The sequence below is a fragment of the Sciurus carolinensis genome, chromosome 3, assembly GCF_902686445.1.
Source record: "Sciurus carolinensis chromosome 3, mSciCar1.2, whole genome shotgun sequence".
Taxonomy (NCBI): domain Eukaryota; kingdom Metazoa; phylum Chordata; class Mammalia; order Rodentia; family Sciuridae; genus Sciurus; species Sciurus carolinensis.
In genome coordinates this window covers 159,442,009-159,458,015 of record NC_062215.1, presented here as the reverse complement: position 1 = coordinate 159,458,015, position 16,007 = coordinate 159,442,009, and the positions used below count along the sequence as shown (strand labels likewise).

Sequence of the window (16,007 nt, the reverse complement as noted above, 5' to 3'; positions counted from 1 at the left end):
TTTTTGCAAATGTGGTTAAGAAAGATACTAAATGCTACTATTGTAGAAAGAATATACATTTGTTATTCTCATGACGATTTCTATAAATTCTTCCTAGATAAAGAGGCTATGATTGATGCTCTTGCTGGGCAACACTGGAAGGGTTACAACTTTCTGGATCCTCATTCGTTTCTCTGACTTGGGTGGATGTGGCACTTGCTGGGGGAAAAAAAGCAAGTAAACACTCTAATTTTAAACTTGCACTGTAAAGCACTTTCAAAATAGTCATAGTTGAGCTTCATCTCAGACCTGAATTTCTGCCTGGGTCCATTCCCGGGGGACCCTCTGTTCTACTCGGAGTCCTGGTCTACCAGGTGCCGTTTTGTGAAACTGCACCGCAGAGTTTACTGCGAAGCCCGGGCGAGCTGGTGGGTGGGTCCAGCCGCACACCCCGCTCGGACCAGCACGCCGATCCCGGAGCTCCGCGTCCGGCCCCGCGACCGCCGTCCCGCTTCTGTCGCCCGGCCTCTCCACGGATCCCAGTTTGAAAGAAAACTTCACGCGGCCGAGATGAACCTCCCTGCGCCGTTCCAATCCTTCCTTCCCGGCGGGACGAAAACGTGAGATTTATTAGGACCCGGGGGTGTGTGAGTGCGTGTGTGGGGGGGTCGCCTTCGCACACCCGGAGCGGGTTACCTGCCCGCCCCCCACCGGGGGCGGGGTCCGCCGCCGGGGTTGGCGGGCGGGGGGCGACGCGGCCCGGCGCGCGGGTGGGCGCGAAGGAGTGCGCGCGTCGCGGAGCCGCCGGGGCAGCACTTGTCCTGTAATCGATTGCCGAGCGCGCCGAGCGGCTGAGCGCGCAGACACGCGCACACGCACCCGCCAGCCGGCGAGCACACACACACGCGCGCACACACTCACACACTCGCACCGGCGCTCGGGCCCCGCACACACGCACGCCCGCGCGCGCGCACGCACGCCCGCGCCCGGGGCCCTGCCGCCCGCCGCCCGCCGCCAGCCGCCCGCCGCCGCCGCCGCCGCCGCTGCCAGCCCGCCCTCCGCCCGCGGGCGTCTGCGCGAGCCCGGCCGGCGGGGGAGATGTGCTCGGGCTCCGCCGGATCGGTTTCTCGGGGTTTGACCAGCTGTCCCGGGCTAACCCTGCTCCTCGCTGAAGATGGAGGAAGTAAAAACAGGATTACCCTTAGCTACAGATCCACTGCCTTAGTTTCCACCACCAACTGCAGTGCACAAACACACGTTAGGCACAGGAAAGAAAGAAAGAGAGAGGACACACTAACAGTAAACACAAACAAAAGGGTGATGGGATTATTTTACTGCATGCACTGCTGAGGTAAATCTCCGCTTGGCTTTTGCGTGGGGAAGAAGAGCTCTTGTTTTATTTGTCTTCTGATTCATAGATTATATATGAATTTGTGTATGATTTGCAAAGGGGGGAGTGTTTTCAAAGTTAAGTGTAATTATATAGCATCTCGTTTTGCACTGTGATCAAATGACTTGTTGCTGTTAACCAGTGATAATAATAATATAGGTGCTTTTTTCTCTGGGAGGGATGGATTGTGGTTATGATTAGGGTAATGATTTCTGTAAAGGACGCTCAGGAAATCGGGTTGAAGATGATGTCCTCTGCCTTAATTTATCTCCCCCTCCCTGTAATCTGTTTCTGGGATGTTAATTGATTAATCAGTTCTCATCTCTATAGCTGTCATGGATTTGGACTTGTTTTGCTTTGTTTTAACTTGAATTCTAAGAAGAAAGATTGAATAGACTGGAATAAATTGCAGCTGTCCAGATAGAAGGTAATATCCAGATCCTGTTGGGATTAAAAAACTAAACAACAAACAAACAAACAAAAACTGGTATGACACATGTAAAAAGGCAGCAGTTAAATCACTTTGACAGGTTCTGGTATGGGCGAAAGAGATGGAATTAAGATTTATTATTATTATTATTATTTTTTTTTTTTGCCAAAGGCCAAAAACAGTCCTGTGAAGTTGGCCTAGGTTCCTTGCTGGGTTCTGCCTGACTGTCCCTCCCCTCTTACCCCCCTCCCCTTTTTTCTTTCAGTTTTCTTGTCTTAGCTTTTGGTCGATTCTTAAGGAACCGGTGGATCAAGTTTTTTCTCTTCTTGTTAATCGCATTGCTGTAGCACTGACTGACCTCTCTCTCTCTCCTCTCTCTCTCTCTCTCTCTTTTTTTCCTCTTTCCTGAAAGTACGTGGTGCCATTCCTGAGTGACTTTTCCTACTAGACCATCCCAAAGGGACGAGGGGGAGGGGTGGAAGGAGGAGGAGGAGGAGGAGGAGAAGGGGGGTGTTCCTTCTCTCTCATTTCTTGGTTTTGTTTATCAGCCGATCTGTTTGCTGGATTTGGGCTTGGAATGACCCACCTGTAAAGTGCTTTTCCTTCCTCCTCGCCTTGAACTCTGCAGGGGGCTTGGCTTGGAGGGGGCCAGAGAGGGAAAGAGAGAAGGGGGAAACACAAAAAACTTCTTTCTTTCTCTCCGTTTATCTTCAGCCCGACATTGTCACCTCCTCTTTGAGGGGTTAGAAGAAGCTGAGATCTCCCGACAGAGCTGGAAATGGTGATGAATCTTTTTTAATCAAAGGACAATTTCTTTTGTATGTACATTTCGTTTCTCTTTCTCCTTTTTCTTTATTTCCTTCTCTGAGGGTTAATAACCATTTCATTGATGGGGCAGACTTCTTTCGCTTCTCCCTGACGTTTCTTTCTTTTTAATATGTGTATGTTAAATGTGTACGTTTTTAAAGAGATAAACTCATTTGTAAAATATCCGAAGAAACTGCTCCCCTTTTGAACTTCCCGGATCCCTTTCTTTAGAGCCTTATGTAATCATAATTTGAAAGAATTTGATAACAGGACAGCAGGTTGAAATTTAAGTGCTATGTAGTTACAGAGTTGGGAATTTGATCTGATTATTCCATAAAGAAAGGAAGAAAAGTTTTTTTTGGTGGGGGGTAGGGAGGGTGATGGTGAAGCAGGGGAGGGGAGGGAGAAGGGAAGTGGTTTTGGAGACAAGAAGTGAAGCTGCCTGTTTTCCAGTAAGTAATGGAGAAATTCCAGGAGCCAGGGCTAAATATACTTGGCGATCAATACAGAAATGGCTCATTGTGAATAATTTAGCTGCTGGTGCAGTGAGAGTTTTGAAACTAAAGGCAAAAAGGACCAGGGCCAAAGGAAAAAAAAAAAAAAAAAAAAAGTAAAAATCTCTTCAGGACTTGTCAATTCTTAAACTTTTTCCTTCAAAGAATGCAGTTAGATTATTGATCTTTTCATTATGTGAATCAAAGCTAGGGGGTGTCATCTCATATAATTTACTTTTGTTTCTGTGAGTTAAGTTCTGTCTTGTGTCATTGGTGCATGAAAATAATTCCCCAAACTTGAAACAAGTGATTCCCTTCTGCATAGCCAAAAGTTTCTGAAATTTTCGAAATCAGAATGTATTAAGTAGACTTGGCATTTGTATTCAACCATGGTCTGGCAGGAAATTAAGGTTACATTGAACAGGTGCTTACACAGAACTTGGGGTAGGCTAAAATGTCAATACAAGTCAGAGAGTTGGCCAAGTGCTGCAGAAGTCTTGAAGACACTGTTGGGCACGAAGTTTTTTGTTTTGTTTTGTTTTCTTATGGTTGTTTGTCCTCCCCCTCCCTATTAGAACATGATGAACCAACTTGCAACAATTGTGAATAGAGCTATCTGTATACTGGGGAAGTCCTCAAACTGCAGTGTGATTGTGGGAAGTGGTGAATGGCAAAGTACTTAAATCCCAGTTAAAGCTGGCAAATTTGAGGTGTATTTTCCCCATTTTTTTTTTTTGAACAAGTAGATTTTTATTAAAAAGAGTCATTCCTCTCTTGCTACAGCCCATCTCACAGCACACTTATCTTTCCTGTCCTATCTCCAGTAGGAATCAGATCATTTGCAGAAAGAGTTCAGTGACTTGCAAATGAGCACATACAGTACACTGTAGTATGTTTCTTGGGCACAGGTTGCAGCAGCAACATGGTCTAACTGCTTGGAGCTTCAAATAAGTTAAGAATTCAATGGCATATATCGAGAGGAATCATTGTGTTTAAGGGTGTAATTTCTTGTTTTGCAGCACTGCACTTTGACTATGGAAACAGAGGCTATTGATGGCTATATAACGTGTGAGTATTCACTTTTATTAATTTGTTATTGGTCATAAAGTTACCTTTGTATTACTTGGATATAATTAAAAATTATATTCTCTTATTTTCACAAGTTCACCTTTAAATGAGTTTGAGAAATAGCACAGAAGCGAGATACATAGGAAATAAAGTATATCTACTACTTACTAAATTATGGATAGTATTTAAATCAGTCGCAGCTCAGCAGATCAACACTTTTCTATTTGTTTTTTTTTCCTCATTTGTTTTTAAGTTCAAAACGGGTCAGGTTACATACATATCTACCAATATGCTATATACTAAATATTTACTACGCTAGCCTAATTTTTCTGGACACATAATGTGAAAGAATCAGCTTCTTTTAAGTTGACTTTTTTATAGCAACATTTTTTTTTCAAACATTTAACTTTTCTATTAGCTACCATTTTGGAAAATGCTTATAATAAATTCTTTACATTTAATAATTAGATTAGTTGTTAAAACAAAACATCATTTTTCAAGGAAAAGATACTTTAGAAATCAACTACTTCATTTCCCCTTATTTAATAAATAAGAGCATCCTGATAATAAAGTTTTGTTAATTTTTTTATTGTGGACTGCTTGTGGCTTTTCGTCATTTCATTCATTGACTAAGTTTCTGAAAGATATTTCCTTATAGTTTCTTTTAAGGGAGAAATGTACTACTTAAGAATTCAAGACTATACATGCCACTGTGTGTATGAAGCAAAGTTAGTAATTAGATTTTATGTGACAATGAACAGAAACCAAAAGGTTTTATTTTGTGAAAGCAGGTGACAATGAGCTTTCACCTGAAAGGGAGCACTCCAATATGGCAATTGACCTCACCTCAAGCACACCCAATGGACAGCATGCCTCACCAAGTCACATGACAAGCAGTAAGTCTTCATTTTATGATTTTTTTTTTTTTTTTTTCTGTTTCTCAGGCGACAGATTTGAATTTGTTAGGTCTGTGGGGTCTGCTCACATTGTGGTGTTGCTACTGCTGTAGATTTTGCTAAAGAAAGAACAACATAGATTTATTCCTGTTCATTCTAGTATCATAAAACATGAGCCTGCTTACTAGTCTGAACTATCCCAAGGTGGCATTTGGGAGCTGGTGCTTACCTGTATCAGGTAAGAAATGTTAGGATCTGCTGATTATTATTTTGACTTGGTGAGTTTATAACTGGATTTGTCGTCGTTGTTGTTGTTGGATAAAAAAGAATTATGGAAACATGTCATTTTCAAAGGGCTTTTCCACTGGAAAATGACTCTTGCATCATATTTAAAAAATAACATTATTTTATATTGCCTTGGTACAAAGCTAAAGCATTATTGGTAGGATTGGATTGGTACTTGCTTTAAAAAAAAAAGAGAGAAAAGAAAATGTTAAAGTTTTTCTTCCAAAGCATTGGAAGTAAAGTGTAATTGAAATTTATTGAACTCATTTATATTCATTTCTCTAAAAAGTTGAAAGCATTTGTTTCAGATTGTCCCGGGAAGAGCTAAGACAATTTTGGAAGGATGTTTTGAGTTTGTAGTAATAGACAGTTTTGGCTACTATTTTGATAAAGGGTAATTCATTGATGTAGTATACTATGTTTTAGTGTAGTAAAAAAAGCAACTTACATGCAGTCAGTGACACAAGACAAAATACTTGTAGTTATTAAGACTGTGGTTTGTCTTCTCAATTATAATGTTTTATCAGCTAATCAACTGCAAGTGCTCTGTTATTCCTACTCAAAAGTAATTTGAAATCTTGTTTTGTTTATACTTTTTGATTTCTATTTTATTCTTATGTGGAAAGGATATCTGATTTATATGTAAATATAATTTATCTGGCAGGTTTTCTTTTGATGCTATGTGAAGGAAAGACATTTTTCCTGCTTTCTTTTGTAAAGACTTAACAACTGAGAAAACTGAATCATCTATTTAATATTAAGCATATACTTAATTCTGATTATCTGAGAGAAATGTTCCTTTCCATTTGCTTCTTATAGCCTTTAAAACTTAAGTTATTTTAAAAGTACAAGCTTTGTAACTAGTGAAGTTTGCTGAATTATAAGCAAACATATATAGATTACTCTTGAATACATTTTGCAGTTCATTAACTTTAAGCGATTTTAGCTATTGACTTGAAGTTGTGATTGAAATATCTGGGTTTACTGTATTAAAAAGTTTTCTTCCTTAATAATGGGGGTGCTTACTCAAAAAAATTTATTCTAGCAGCCCTTGAAATTCCTTTATTGTATAGAAAGGAAGAACTAAGAAAGTTATTGAGTGCATGTATACCAAATTATGCTGCTAATTTCTTTTACTGTGTCTTGCAACATTAATTTATTTTTTTCTGTGTTGATTTGATAAAGGTTATTCCCTGTAGCAATGTAGGCAATAAGAGTTTTTACATTTTAATATTTAATGTTACTAGTCCTTTGGCAGAATATGTTTTTATTTCTCAGAAATTTTTCGACTTGATTTCCTAAAGAGTCAAGACAGGTTTGCATATAGTTTCTCTTAGTTAAGTGTTTAGCTATCGGATTTAGAAATATTGAGTATATGGAGTAGAGAGTAACTGTTAATCAGACTTGACTGTCATGCCCTAGTCACTACCAGACTGTCTACAGGAAAATGTTGATTAATTAGTTAATTGGCCCCTTTATTTGTGAATTTGATTCTGCTTTTGTAGGCACTTGTTTCAAAAAGGCAGTTCAGTCATCTTTTAAAATAAACAGTGCAGAGTATAGGCATGATTAATTTGAACAAATAAGTGTGCTTTTGACATTCAAGCTTTTCTCACCCAACAACAGTAAACTTAGGTTTGGTAAAGAGTTTCTTGTGGTGTTGTGTGTTTTTTCTTTAACTTACTAGCCTGTGGCAATTCCATGTTAGTACAGTTTTTGGCTGAGCTGCACATGTTTTCAGGTTCTTTTCCAAAGAGTTGCAGGTTAAATATTTTGGCTTTCACTTCAGAGCTGTCTGTTGCATCCTTTATGTAGCCTCTATTTACAGTATCTAGGTTACCCACTTAGGTGTTAGATGGAGAAGATACCCATTTTTCCTCTGTTAGATCTAGGAGAATATCAACATTTTAGATTGCCAAAGCAAATAGAAGTAAAGAGGAACTCTTGTCTATTAATTAGAACAGAGAGCTAGAATGGGTCACTCAGTTGTTTTTCTGTGACTTAGAATACTTTTTGTGTGTGAGACCTGTCAAATCATTGTATCTGTCATCACTAGTTTTCTTTATCCCTTTACACACACCGTTGATTTGTTAAATGAGAATAACTTATTTTCCTCATTTTTTATATCTTCAAATATACTTATAGAGGACTGCTGCTTCCTAAAACAGAATAAGCAAATGCAGAAACGTTTGTGAAAGAATAAGATAGTCCTTAGTAGCAAGAAGGGGAGGTCTATGTGTAACGGGGGAGATGAAGTTATTTTTAAATGGTTTAGAAAAAAATAAAAGAAGTAAAACCTTTGACTTTTATAGACCAACTAACATTTTGGCCATAAAGTATTAGTAAAATGTGATAGCTAATTTATTTGGCTTTAAGAAAGTGATCAGTATTACTATAGGGTCCTAGTCATTTGTTTAGGGTATTTGGTGACTATTCTAAGATAAAGGGTATCTGTACAACTTGCTGCCAGCTATTGTATAAAAAATAATGACAGCAGCTATCATTATTTGACAGTGCTAGAATAGAGTACTGGCGACTTGGGAAAGAACTAAAAATGTTATAATGCTTGACATTTTTCAGTTTTAAATTTCAGCATATAAGATAACCTTGAAAAGAACTAAGAGGTATTAGTGATCCTAACATTTTATAATGACTACTTCCTATGTTTTAGGCTGAATTTTCATGGAGAACTTTAGACTTTTTATTCTGGAATAAGGATCTCTTTGATAAGAGGATGGGCATTGTTGCCTGAGATCATTAGTGTACATACTGAGTCTGCTGACAATCTTCGGTGTCAGGGATGACAGCATATGCCTTGATGGCTACTGGAAATACACAGTGTTAAGTGATTTTAAAAATAGAATCTGGAAGTTAAGAATCTGAGATAGACAATTCAGACAGAACAATATAAAAATAATCCATATTGTGTTTTGGCCCATCAGATGAGACTTTGTGATTCCTTCTGATTCTGGGTTAGCTTATTTCTAATTCTTTCATAATTTCTTCACTATCAGTTTCAGACTGTTCTATACTTAACAGCTGACTATGTTGAAAAAAAAAACGGAAGACTCAAAAATTGTAATTTTTTATAATGCCAGTAAGTAAATTTTTTGCAGATAATTACTTAAATGATGTATGAAAATATATTGTGACACCTAATTTGTTTCTATTACTTAAAAACCCTTAGGTGGATCAACTGTATAGTCACTACTATTTATCAGTCAGTTTGATGGCCAGGTGGCATGTATGGAATTGGAAGAAGTAGAAATTCCAGTATTACAAGGCTCTGACCATTAATCAGGTCAGGGAATCTAGTTTATTCTTTTCATAGTGCTTCACATTCATTTTTTTCTTAGTTTCCATTTTTAGAACCTAGTGAAGCAGAGGCATATTATGATTTCTATTTTTCATATGTGGAAATTGAGGCTTGAAGAAATCAATTGACCTGTTAAGTTGCTTATCAGGAATATAAAATTCTCAGGGTTTAGACATGAAGTGGGATATTACTTTGTGGGTAGATAACTGGTGTCTATCTCTACCATGTTATCCTCTCAGGGGTCAGCCATGTCCAATACTGAACCATGTTTTAGTGACAAAAACAGTGTTATAGAAACAGAAGAGTGTTATTATGAGGGTGGAGCAATATCAGATAATCTTGTCAAGCCAGTGTTCTAATGCGCTTTTTAAAATATAGCTTATATTATGGGATTCACCAGCTTTCTGAGTTGTCTTCTATAGCTTAGTTTGGCAGTCACCCTTGGTTGGATTTTCATAGGACACACCCTAATATGACACCGGCTGGGCTTGATGTAAAATCTAGCTCTGTTCGGAATTGTTGTACTTCAGTTTGTGTATATACATAATGTACTTTACATTTAGTTCTTATTTATTAGAAAATTTAACAGAAACCAAAAAAGAGATCTGATTTGATTCCTTCATACCTATCAGAGATAAATATCATGACTGCATTTCAAAAGAAAAAAGAAAACAAAAAGAGATATATATTTGCAGGTAATTAACAGAAAAAGTATATAATATTGCTTTGCAATATTATATGCTTTGCAATATTATATTTTTTTCTCTGTGACTCATTCCACCCTGACCACTCCATATTTTTAGACTGCTGAGAGTTGAGGATTAAGGTTTGTGTTTGAAAAATAAAAATACTGTAGAAGGGTTATCCTTATTGCCTTTATCTTTGCTCAAATATGTCTTTCTCTTTGGAAGTGCTTTTGTTAATATGTAACATGATTGATTAGGTTCTGTTGGGAGTCTTCCAGGAAGCCATAATGAATTAAGATCTCTGGGTTCCATGCTCTTCTCTCCCAACTTTTGATACATTGATGTATTCTGAATATTGATATATTATGATCTATGATTTTCTGAGAGATCAATATAGCAGTGTCACAGTTCAGAAGTGAGGTAGAATATGTTGCTTTTGTTTGCTTTTTTTGTTTAATATATATACATATATTAACATGGTAATACTTTTGTTAATTAATTGGGACTCAGAACATCTCTGCCTTGCAATTAGTAAGGAGTACTAAGGAATTTCTCCCCATCTTATAAATGTGTTCACTACTGGATAGAGAGGTAGAGAAGCCTCATTTATTGAGGTTACATAGGATGCTCAGCACTATTCTAAATGCTTTCCATAGTATTAGTCTTTGCAATAATTCCCTGAGGGTAGGTAACTAATTTCTCCACATCTTAACATAAACTGAGGGGCAGAAGGGGCATGGGAGTTACAGTGGCCTGTGTTAGAATTCTTTACTTGCCACTGACTTGCTATGTGAACTTGGGCTTTTTTTTTTTTTTTTTTTTTTTTTTTTTTTTTTTGGTGGCACAGGGGATTGAACTCGGGGACATTTTACTACTGAGCCAACACCCCAGCACTTTGTATTTTTTATTTTGAGACAGGTTCTCACTGAGTTGCTTAGGGCCTCGCTAAATTACTGAGGATGGATGGCCTTTAACTTGTAATCCTCCTGCCACAGCCTCCCAAGTTATTGGGATTACAGGTGTGGGCCACCATGCTTGGTGAACTTGAGCATTTTAAGTTGTGTCGCTGGGCTTCAGTTTCCTCAGCTGTAATATGGAGGGTAACCAGTACTTACCCCAGTGGGCTATTGTTAGATTTAAATGAGGCAATGTGTATATAAAATGCTTAGTACAACTCCTGGCACTTAATAAGACTCAATGAATTATCACTGCTGCTGTTACTCAGAGCAGTCAAGTTACTGGTTTTTATACCCGTGACTCATAAGAAAAAGGATTTGTTTCAAACCTAGATCTGTTTGGAATCTGGATCTTTTGCCCTTGCCTGTTTACTGCATGGGTCCATGGCACAGAGACAGGCATTTCTGGTAATTTAGAGTAAAAATTCAGGAAAAAATATCCTCTACTATTTAAAGCTCTGTGAAAATTTTTGTTAAAGAAGTAAGTAGAGTTTATCTGTTTGTCAGAAGTTATTTTAATTGGGTTTCAGTGTTCTTGGATAAAGTTGTGTGGTTTTGGTCATATGTAAAAACAGTCATTGTTTTTCCTTGGGTGCCAAGGACACCAGTCATTAGGACTGGGAAAAGAAAAAGCCCCCTCCACTTTTTTTTTTTTTTTTTTTTTCTTGGTACTGGGGACTGAACCAAGTGTCACTCTACCATTCAGCTATATCCCCAGCCCTTTTTATTTTGAGACAGGTTCTCTCTGAGTTGCTTAAGTTCCTTGTTAAATTGCCGAGGCTTGCCTTGAACTTGCGATCCTCCTACCTCAGTCTCCTAAATTGCTAGGATTACAGGTGTGTGTCATCATTTTGGGCAGAAAATATCCTCTAAATAGAGTAATATGTCTGTGTTGAGAATTAATTCTTTCATAGAGAATTCCCTTGAAAAATTTAATCTCATTTGATGCTCTTAAGTATACCATAAATTCTCATTTGATTATGCATATTTAAGTTGTAATCAAGTTGTTGCTACCTGTGTGTTTGGGGGGTAATAGTTTAGGTGATTTAAATTTGGAGTAAGTTAAAATATGATTATTAAATATGACTATTAGTTATAGGTATTTGACACTTTGATGTATGTGGTTCTGGCTGATTGATTCAACAAGTTTGTTGCCTGTCTTCTATATGCCAGGCACTGTGAGGTGAGTCCATACGTACACACTCCTTGTCCTTCAGGAGCTCATGCTCTGTGGGGACAGACAGACTTCTAAACTGGGTATTGTGTTGTAGGAAGCTGAATGTCTTCATGATTATAGGGTGTGAGAGGTAGTACTAGTTTGGGAAGACTTCCTAGAGGGAGAGGTTGCATGAGCTGAGATTTATTAAATATAAAGGTTTTAGGAGAGAAGTGGAAGGCGTTTTCAGTAAATGATGTACCCACAATGAGAGGTGAGAGATAACATGCGATATTCTGGGAAATGCAAGCAGGTTGGGATTTCTAGAGTATAAAATTGGCCTCTAGGAAGTTTGAAGCCAGAGATTACTCTGGAGAGTTAACCAGAATAGGATTATTAATAGGATGGAATATCTTAGGAGGATGGTTTTCATTTTCAGGAGAGCCAAGACTGTTAACAAAGCAGACTTCAGGATTTTTTTTTTTGGTAGAGGGATGTTTGTTTTATGAGATGGGGTCTTACTGTGTTGCTCAGACTGGTCTCAAACTCCTAGGTTTAGCTGGTTCTCCCACCTTAACTCTTGAGAAGCTAGAACCATAGTCACAAGCCACTGCACCCTGCTTGTGATTCCAATCTTTTCATTGATGTAAATCACACTGACTGTACTGTGGGGAAAATGTTTGTGGATGGGCACCAGTCTATAGGTAGGGGCATCTTTGATAAGACGTTGCAGTGATTGAGAAGGAATGAGAACTAGTGGTGGGGATAAAAAAGAAAGAGAAGCATGAGAAATAGGGATCTGGTTTCATTTTTCTACAAGAGGATCCAGACGGATTTAAGAGGGGAGAGCATGATGAGATTGATTAAATTATGCTCTCTCTACGTTTAGATATACCACAATGAATTCTGCTTTTATATGTAATTTTAATATATTAATTAAGTTAATACTAATAATAACAACATAATAATAGAAGAATGATCAGTAGAGTAGAGCAAGCAGATCAGGGGAAAGGAGGGAAAAGGAAGGTACTGGGAAATGAGATCGATCAGATTATCTTAAGTGCATGTATGATTATGGCATAATGAGGCCTGCTTGTACGTATAATTAAGATGCATCATTTAAAAAATGTTAAAAAAAAAAAAAGAAAGAGAATTTGGGTAATGTCTTAAAAGTGGATAGACTTGGTTAGTAGAGTTAAGGAGAAAAGGGAGTTAAGGATGGTGATCCCCAAATTACTGGATAGATGGCGATAGGTTCCATCAGCAAAGAAGACATTCTGGAGCAAGTTTCCAGGAAAAGATTCGTTTAGTTTAATTCTAGATACAGAGTTTGGAGCATCAATAGGGTAGAATTTGGGAAGGGACAGTAATCAAGAACCTGGATAGATGAGAGTGTGAACTTTCCATATTAGTGAAATGTAGCTTGTGACTTGGTTACTTTGCTCCTGTATGAATTCAGCAATAGTTTGGTAGTTCTTAAAATCCTTTAGGAATTGTTAGTTTTATTTCCCCAATTGACCCATTAAATAAAAATTATATATTGAAGTGGACAGACACAGACACATGCTTTAATAATCTCTTTGCTCAGAGGAATTCTTTTTTCTTTTTGGTACTGGGGAATGGACCCAAGTGCACTCAACCACGGAGTCACATCCCCAGCCACCACCCCCGCCCCGTTTTTTTTTTTTTTTTTTTTTCTATTTTATTTAGAGATAGGGTCTCACTGAGTTGCTTAGGGCCTTGCTAAATTGCTGAGGCTGGCTTTGAACTCATGATCTACTGCCTCAGCCTCCTGAGCCGATGGGATTACAGGTGTGCACTATCGCACCTGACAAAGGACTTCTTTTCTGCTAGTTTCAGAAGTTGAATTAATGCGATAGACTCACTGATTTTTAAATAAAGTATACTAGTCCTTCTTTTTATAATTTTATAGTGTATTTAATATCATAACTTTTATGGTTTTATTTTTTTAAAAAGTCATAAGGCTAATATATGCCATATATTCCAGTGCCTCTACTGTAATGATGTGTCTTTTTTCTGTAACCTGTTTCCTTATGAATAAATGTTTAATTTACATTACATAATTTTTTTAAAGCTAAATAGCAGTCAGTTCTGCCACATTGATTGTCAAGGAATTTAATACTATGACTCAGAGACTTTTTGAAAACTTTGGGATAAATTTGCACACATTGTACATATTATTTTAAAATAATGTGGAATGTACTTAATTTTTTTTTACGAAAGTTTATAATAATATGTTCCTTGGGTAAATTACCTAGAGAGGAATTAATTAACATACTTTTGTGTCTTAAAATATGTATTATAGAATGCCATCTTAAAAAATCTAAGCTCCCATCACCTGAGATACCATAGAATTCCAAAGGCATTTAATGATAGAAATACTACTTCTTAGATATCCTGTGTGTGGAGATTTCAGATTCTCCAGAGAGATGCTTTTCATCTTTGAATTACTGACCCAGCAAATATTTATTGAGCACTTAGTTTGTGTGAAGCACTGCTGGTGTTTGGGCACTAAAAATTGTTAGGGGTGTTTTGGAAAGAAGGATGTTATTTTTAAGGGTCCAAATGAATTGATATTATTTGAGATCGTAATATTGCCTATTGCACTTAGAAGTAAATAGATGTGAAGTACACACCATCATTTATATACATTATAAATGAATTTATTGCTTATCATGTTAGGATGATTTTTTTCAAAAGTGCAAATTTGAAGACACACAGTGAGACAACCGGTTGCATAGAAAGGTTCCCACAGGATAGCATTCCCCCATGAAATTACTTATAATGCAGGATTTGGCTCTTATTCTTGCAAGTTCCAAAACTTGAATTGTGGCACACCTAAAGTATATCTCTATATCAGGGTTAACTCACATTAAATAAGTTTACAGAATTAATATTTAAAGTCAGGATGCCAGGTTATGTTTATACCGTCATTAAAATAAAAGAAACAAAGAAAACCCCCAAGCAGATAACATGGAATCTGGCTTACTCTAGTTGTCTTGAGCATATCATTTTGTTCTTGTGAACTGACCTATATGGGTAATTAATGAAGGTCATTTGCTGAGCAGAATTTGAACAAAGGGGATTATATAATTCAAATATTCAGAGGTCTAATATATTCAGCATCACAATAGAGATAGCATTGCCCTTGGGGTTGAAGTCCTTTGTCCAATTCCTTCTCCCTTGAATGGATCTGGATTTAGACACCCTAGATCTAGGTTCAGCCAAAATACTTTGGAGATGCGTTTTTTTCCTCTTACCTTCTTGACTGAATCTCTCAGATTTAACCTCTAGCCTATGTTAATATTTATAATCAGGTTATAAGCAATTCTTGCTGGCCTGGGATTCATTCAGTTTCTTTAACGTGCTTTATATTTCTGTTCTAAATTTGTTAAATGTTGATTTTACAGCTTAATTCTACGAAGGCAATCTTAGAATGAGTGCCTATAAAGGATCCTTCAACTACTATTGCTACAAATTCAAACTTCGCTTCAGTGATATGTTGACAGGTGTTGTGGTCAGCACCTTAAGAGGTCTTATGTCTACATTAGATAAAGATGAAAAGTTGCACTGCCACCTGGGGAAGACACCTTAAATGAGCTGAAGGTTGAGAAGGAACATCCAGTTTATAGGTTAGAAGCAAAAAACATCACACTGATTCCTTGGGGTCACTGAAGTAATCTGACCATAGCCTATGAGATTTCATAGCAAAATTATAATATTACATGTTACTTCATAGGAATGATATCTGTTCTGGTGCTATATAACCACGTTCAGTGAAATCCAAGTTAATATTAGTACAAATGTTTCCATGAAGCCATCATCATCGTCTTCATTACTACGACTATCTTTATATGGCACATTTAGAATTCACTGACTGAACATCATATACTTGTAATTTTAAAACCAGTTCTCTATCACTTATTTAAAACTGTTTTTAGTAGCATGTACAAGATGAAATGCTTCAATTAAGTATTCTTATGCACTTCAGATATTTTGAGGAGCATATAATTAATCAGTGTAAAGTCACGTTCTAATAAATTAGCATTCTGGGTGTCTACACCTTTGACATTTTTGTCATTGCTCTTTTATTATCTTTGGAGCTATAGTTCTTCTCACTCCTGACTATATCAACTCTACCTACTTCTTACTAAGACATCAAACGCAGGGCTTGGTAATATTTTGAAGTGCTGAGGTACTACACTGCTCTCTTTCAGTTGAATTAACATTGAGAATTTCTGGTTGAGTTCTAAAGAGGCACCATTTATTTTACAGTTATACAAAACATTTTCTGTTATGGCCATTTTCATGAAGATACTTACATTTTTGTTTAAAACATATACAATTTAAACAAGTAATATTTATATAGAGAAATATCTTTCTTTTATAAAATATGTCTTCCAGATCTTTTAATCAGACTTACGTGGATATCTTTATATTATCCAGATGATCTGATGTAGATAGCTTTATTTAGATTGAAGAGTGGTATTCTATAATTTTTGCACTGAGTATTTGTGTTAAAT

The 16,007-nt window shown here is 37.1% G+C and overlaps 1 protein-coding gene across 12 annotated transcripts in view; it reads left to right on the top strand.

Annotated features, from left to right (window-relative positions):
- Positions 1-306: 306 nt before the first annotated feature.
- Positions 307-16,007, top strand: part of Ikzf2 (IKAROS family zinc finger 2) — a 154,496-nt gene continuing 138,795 nt past the window's right edge. The window contains exons 1-5 of one of the 12 annotated variants that reach the window (XM_047545497.1): positions 1,035-1,330; positions 1,700-1,796; positions 2,514-2,580; positions 4,120-4,168; positions 4,960-5,064. In XM_047545497.1, coding sequence (XP_047401453.1) covers positions 2,578-2,580; positions 4,120-4,168; positions 4,960-5,064 — 157 coding nt within the window. In that variant the 5' untranslated portion in view covers positions 1,035-1,330; positions 1,700-1,796; positions 2,514-2,577. Of the gene's footprint in view, positions 600-1,034; positions 1,331-1,699; positions 1,797-2,185; positions 2,211-2,337; positions 2,618-4,119; positions 4,169-4,959; positions 5,065-5,185; positions 5,303-16,007 lie in introns of those variants that run through there. The other 11 variants (XM_047545500.1, XM_047545502.1, XM_047545496.1 and 8 more) reach the window with 11 other exon arrangements.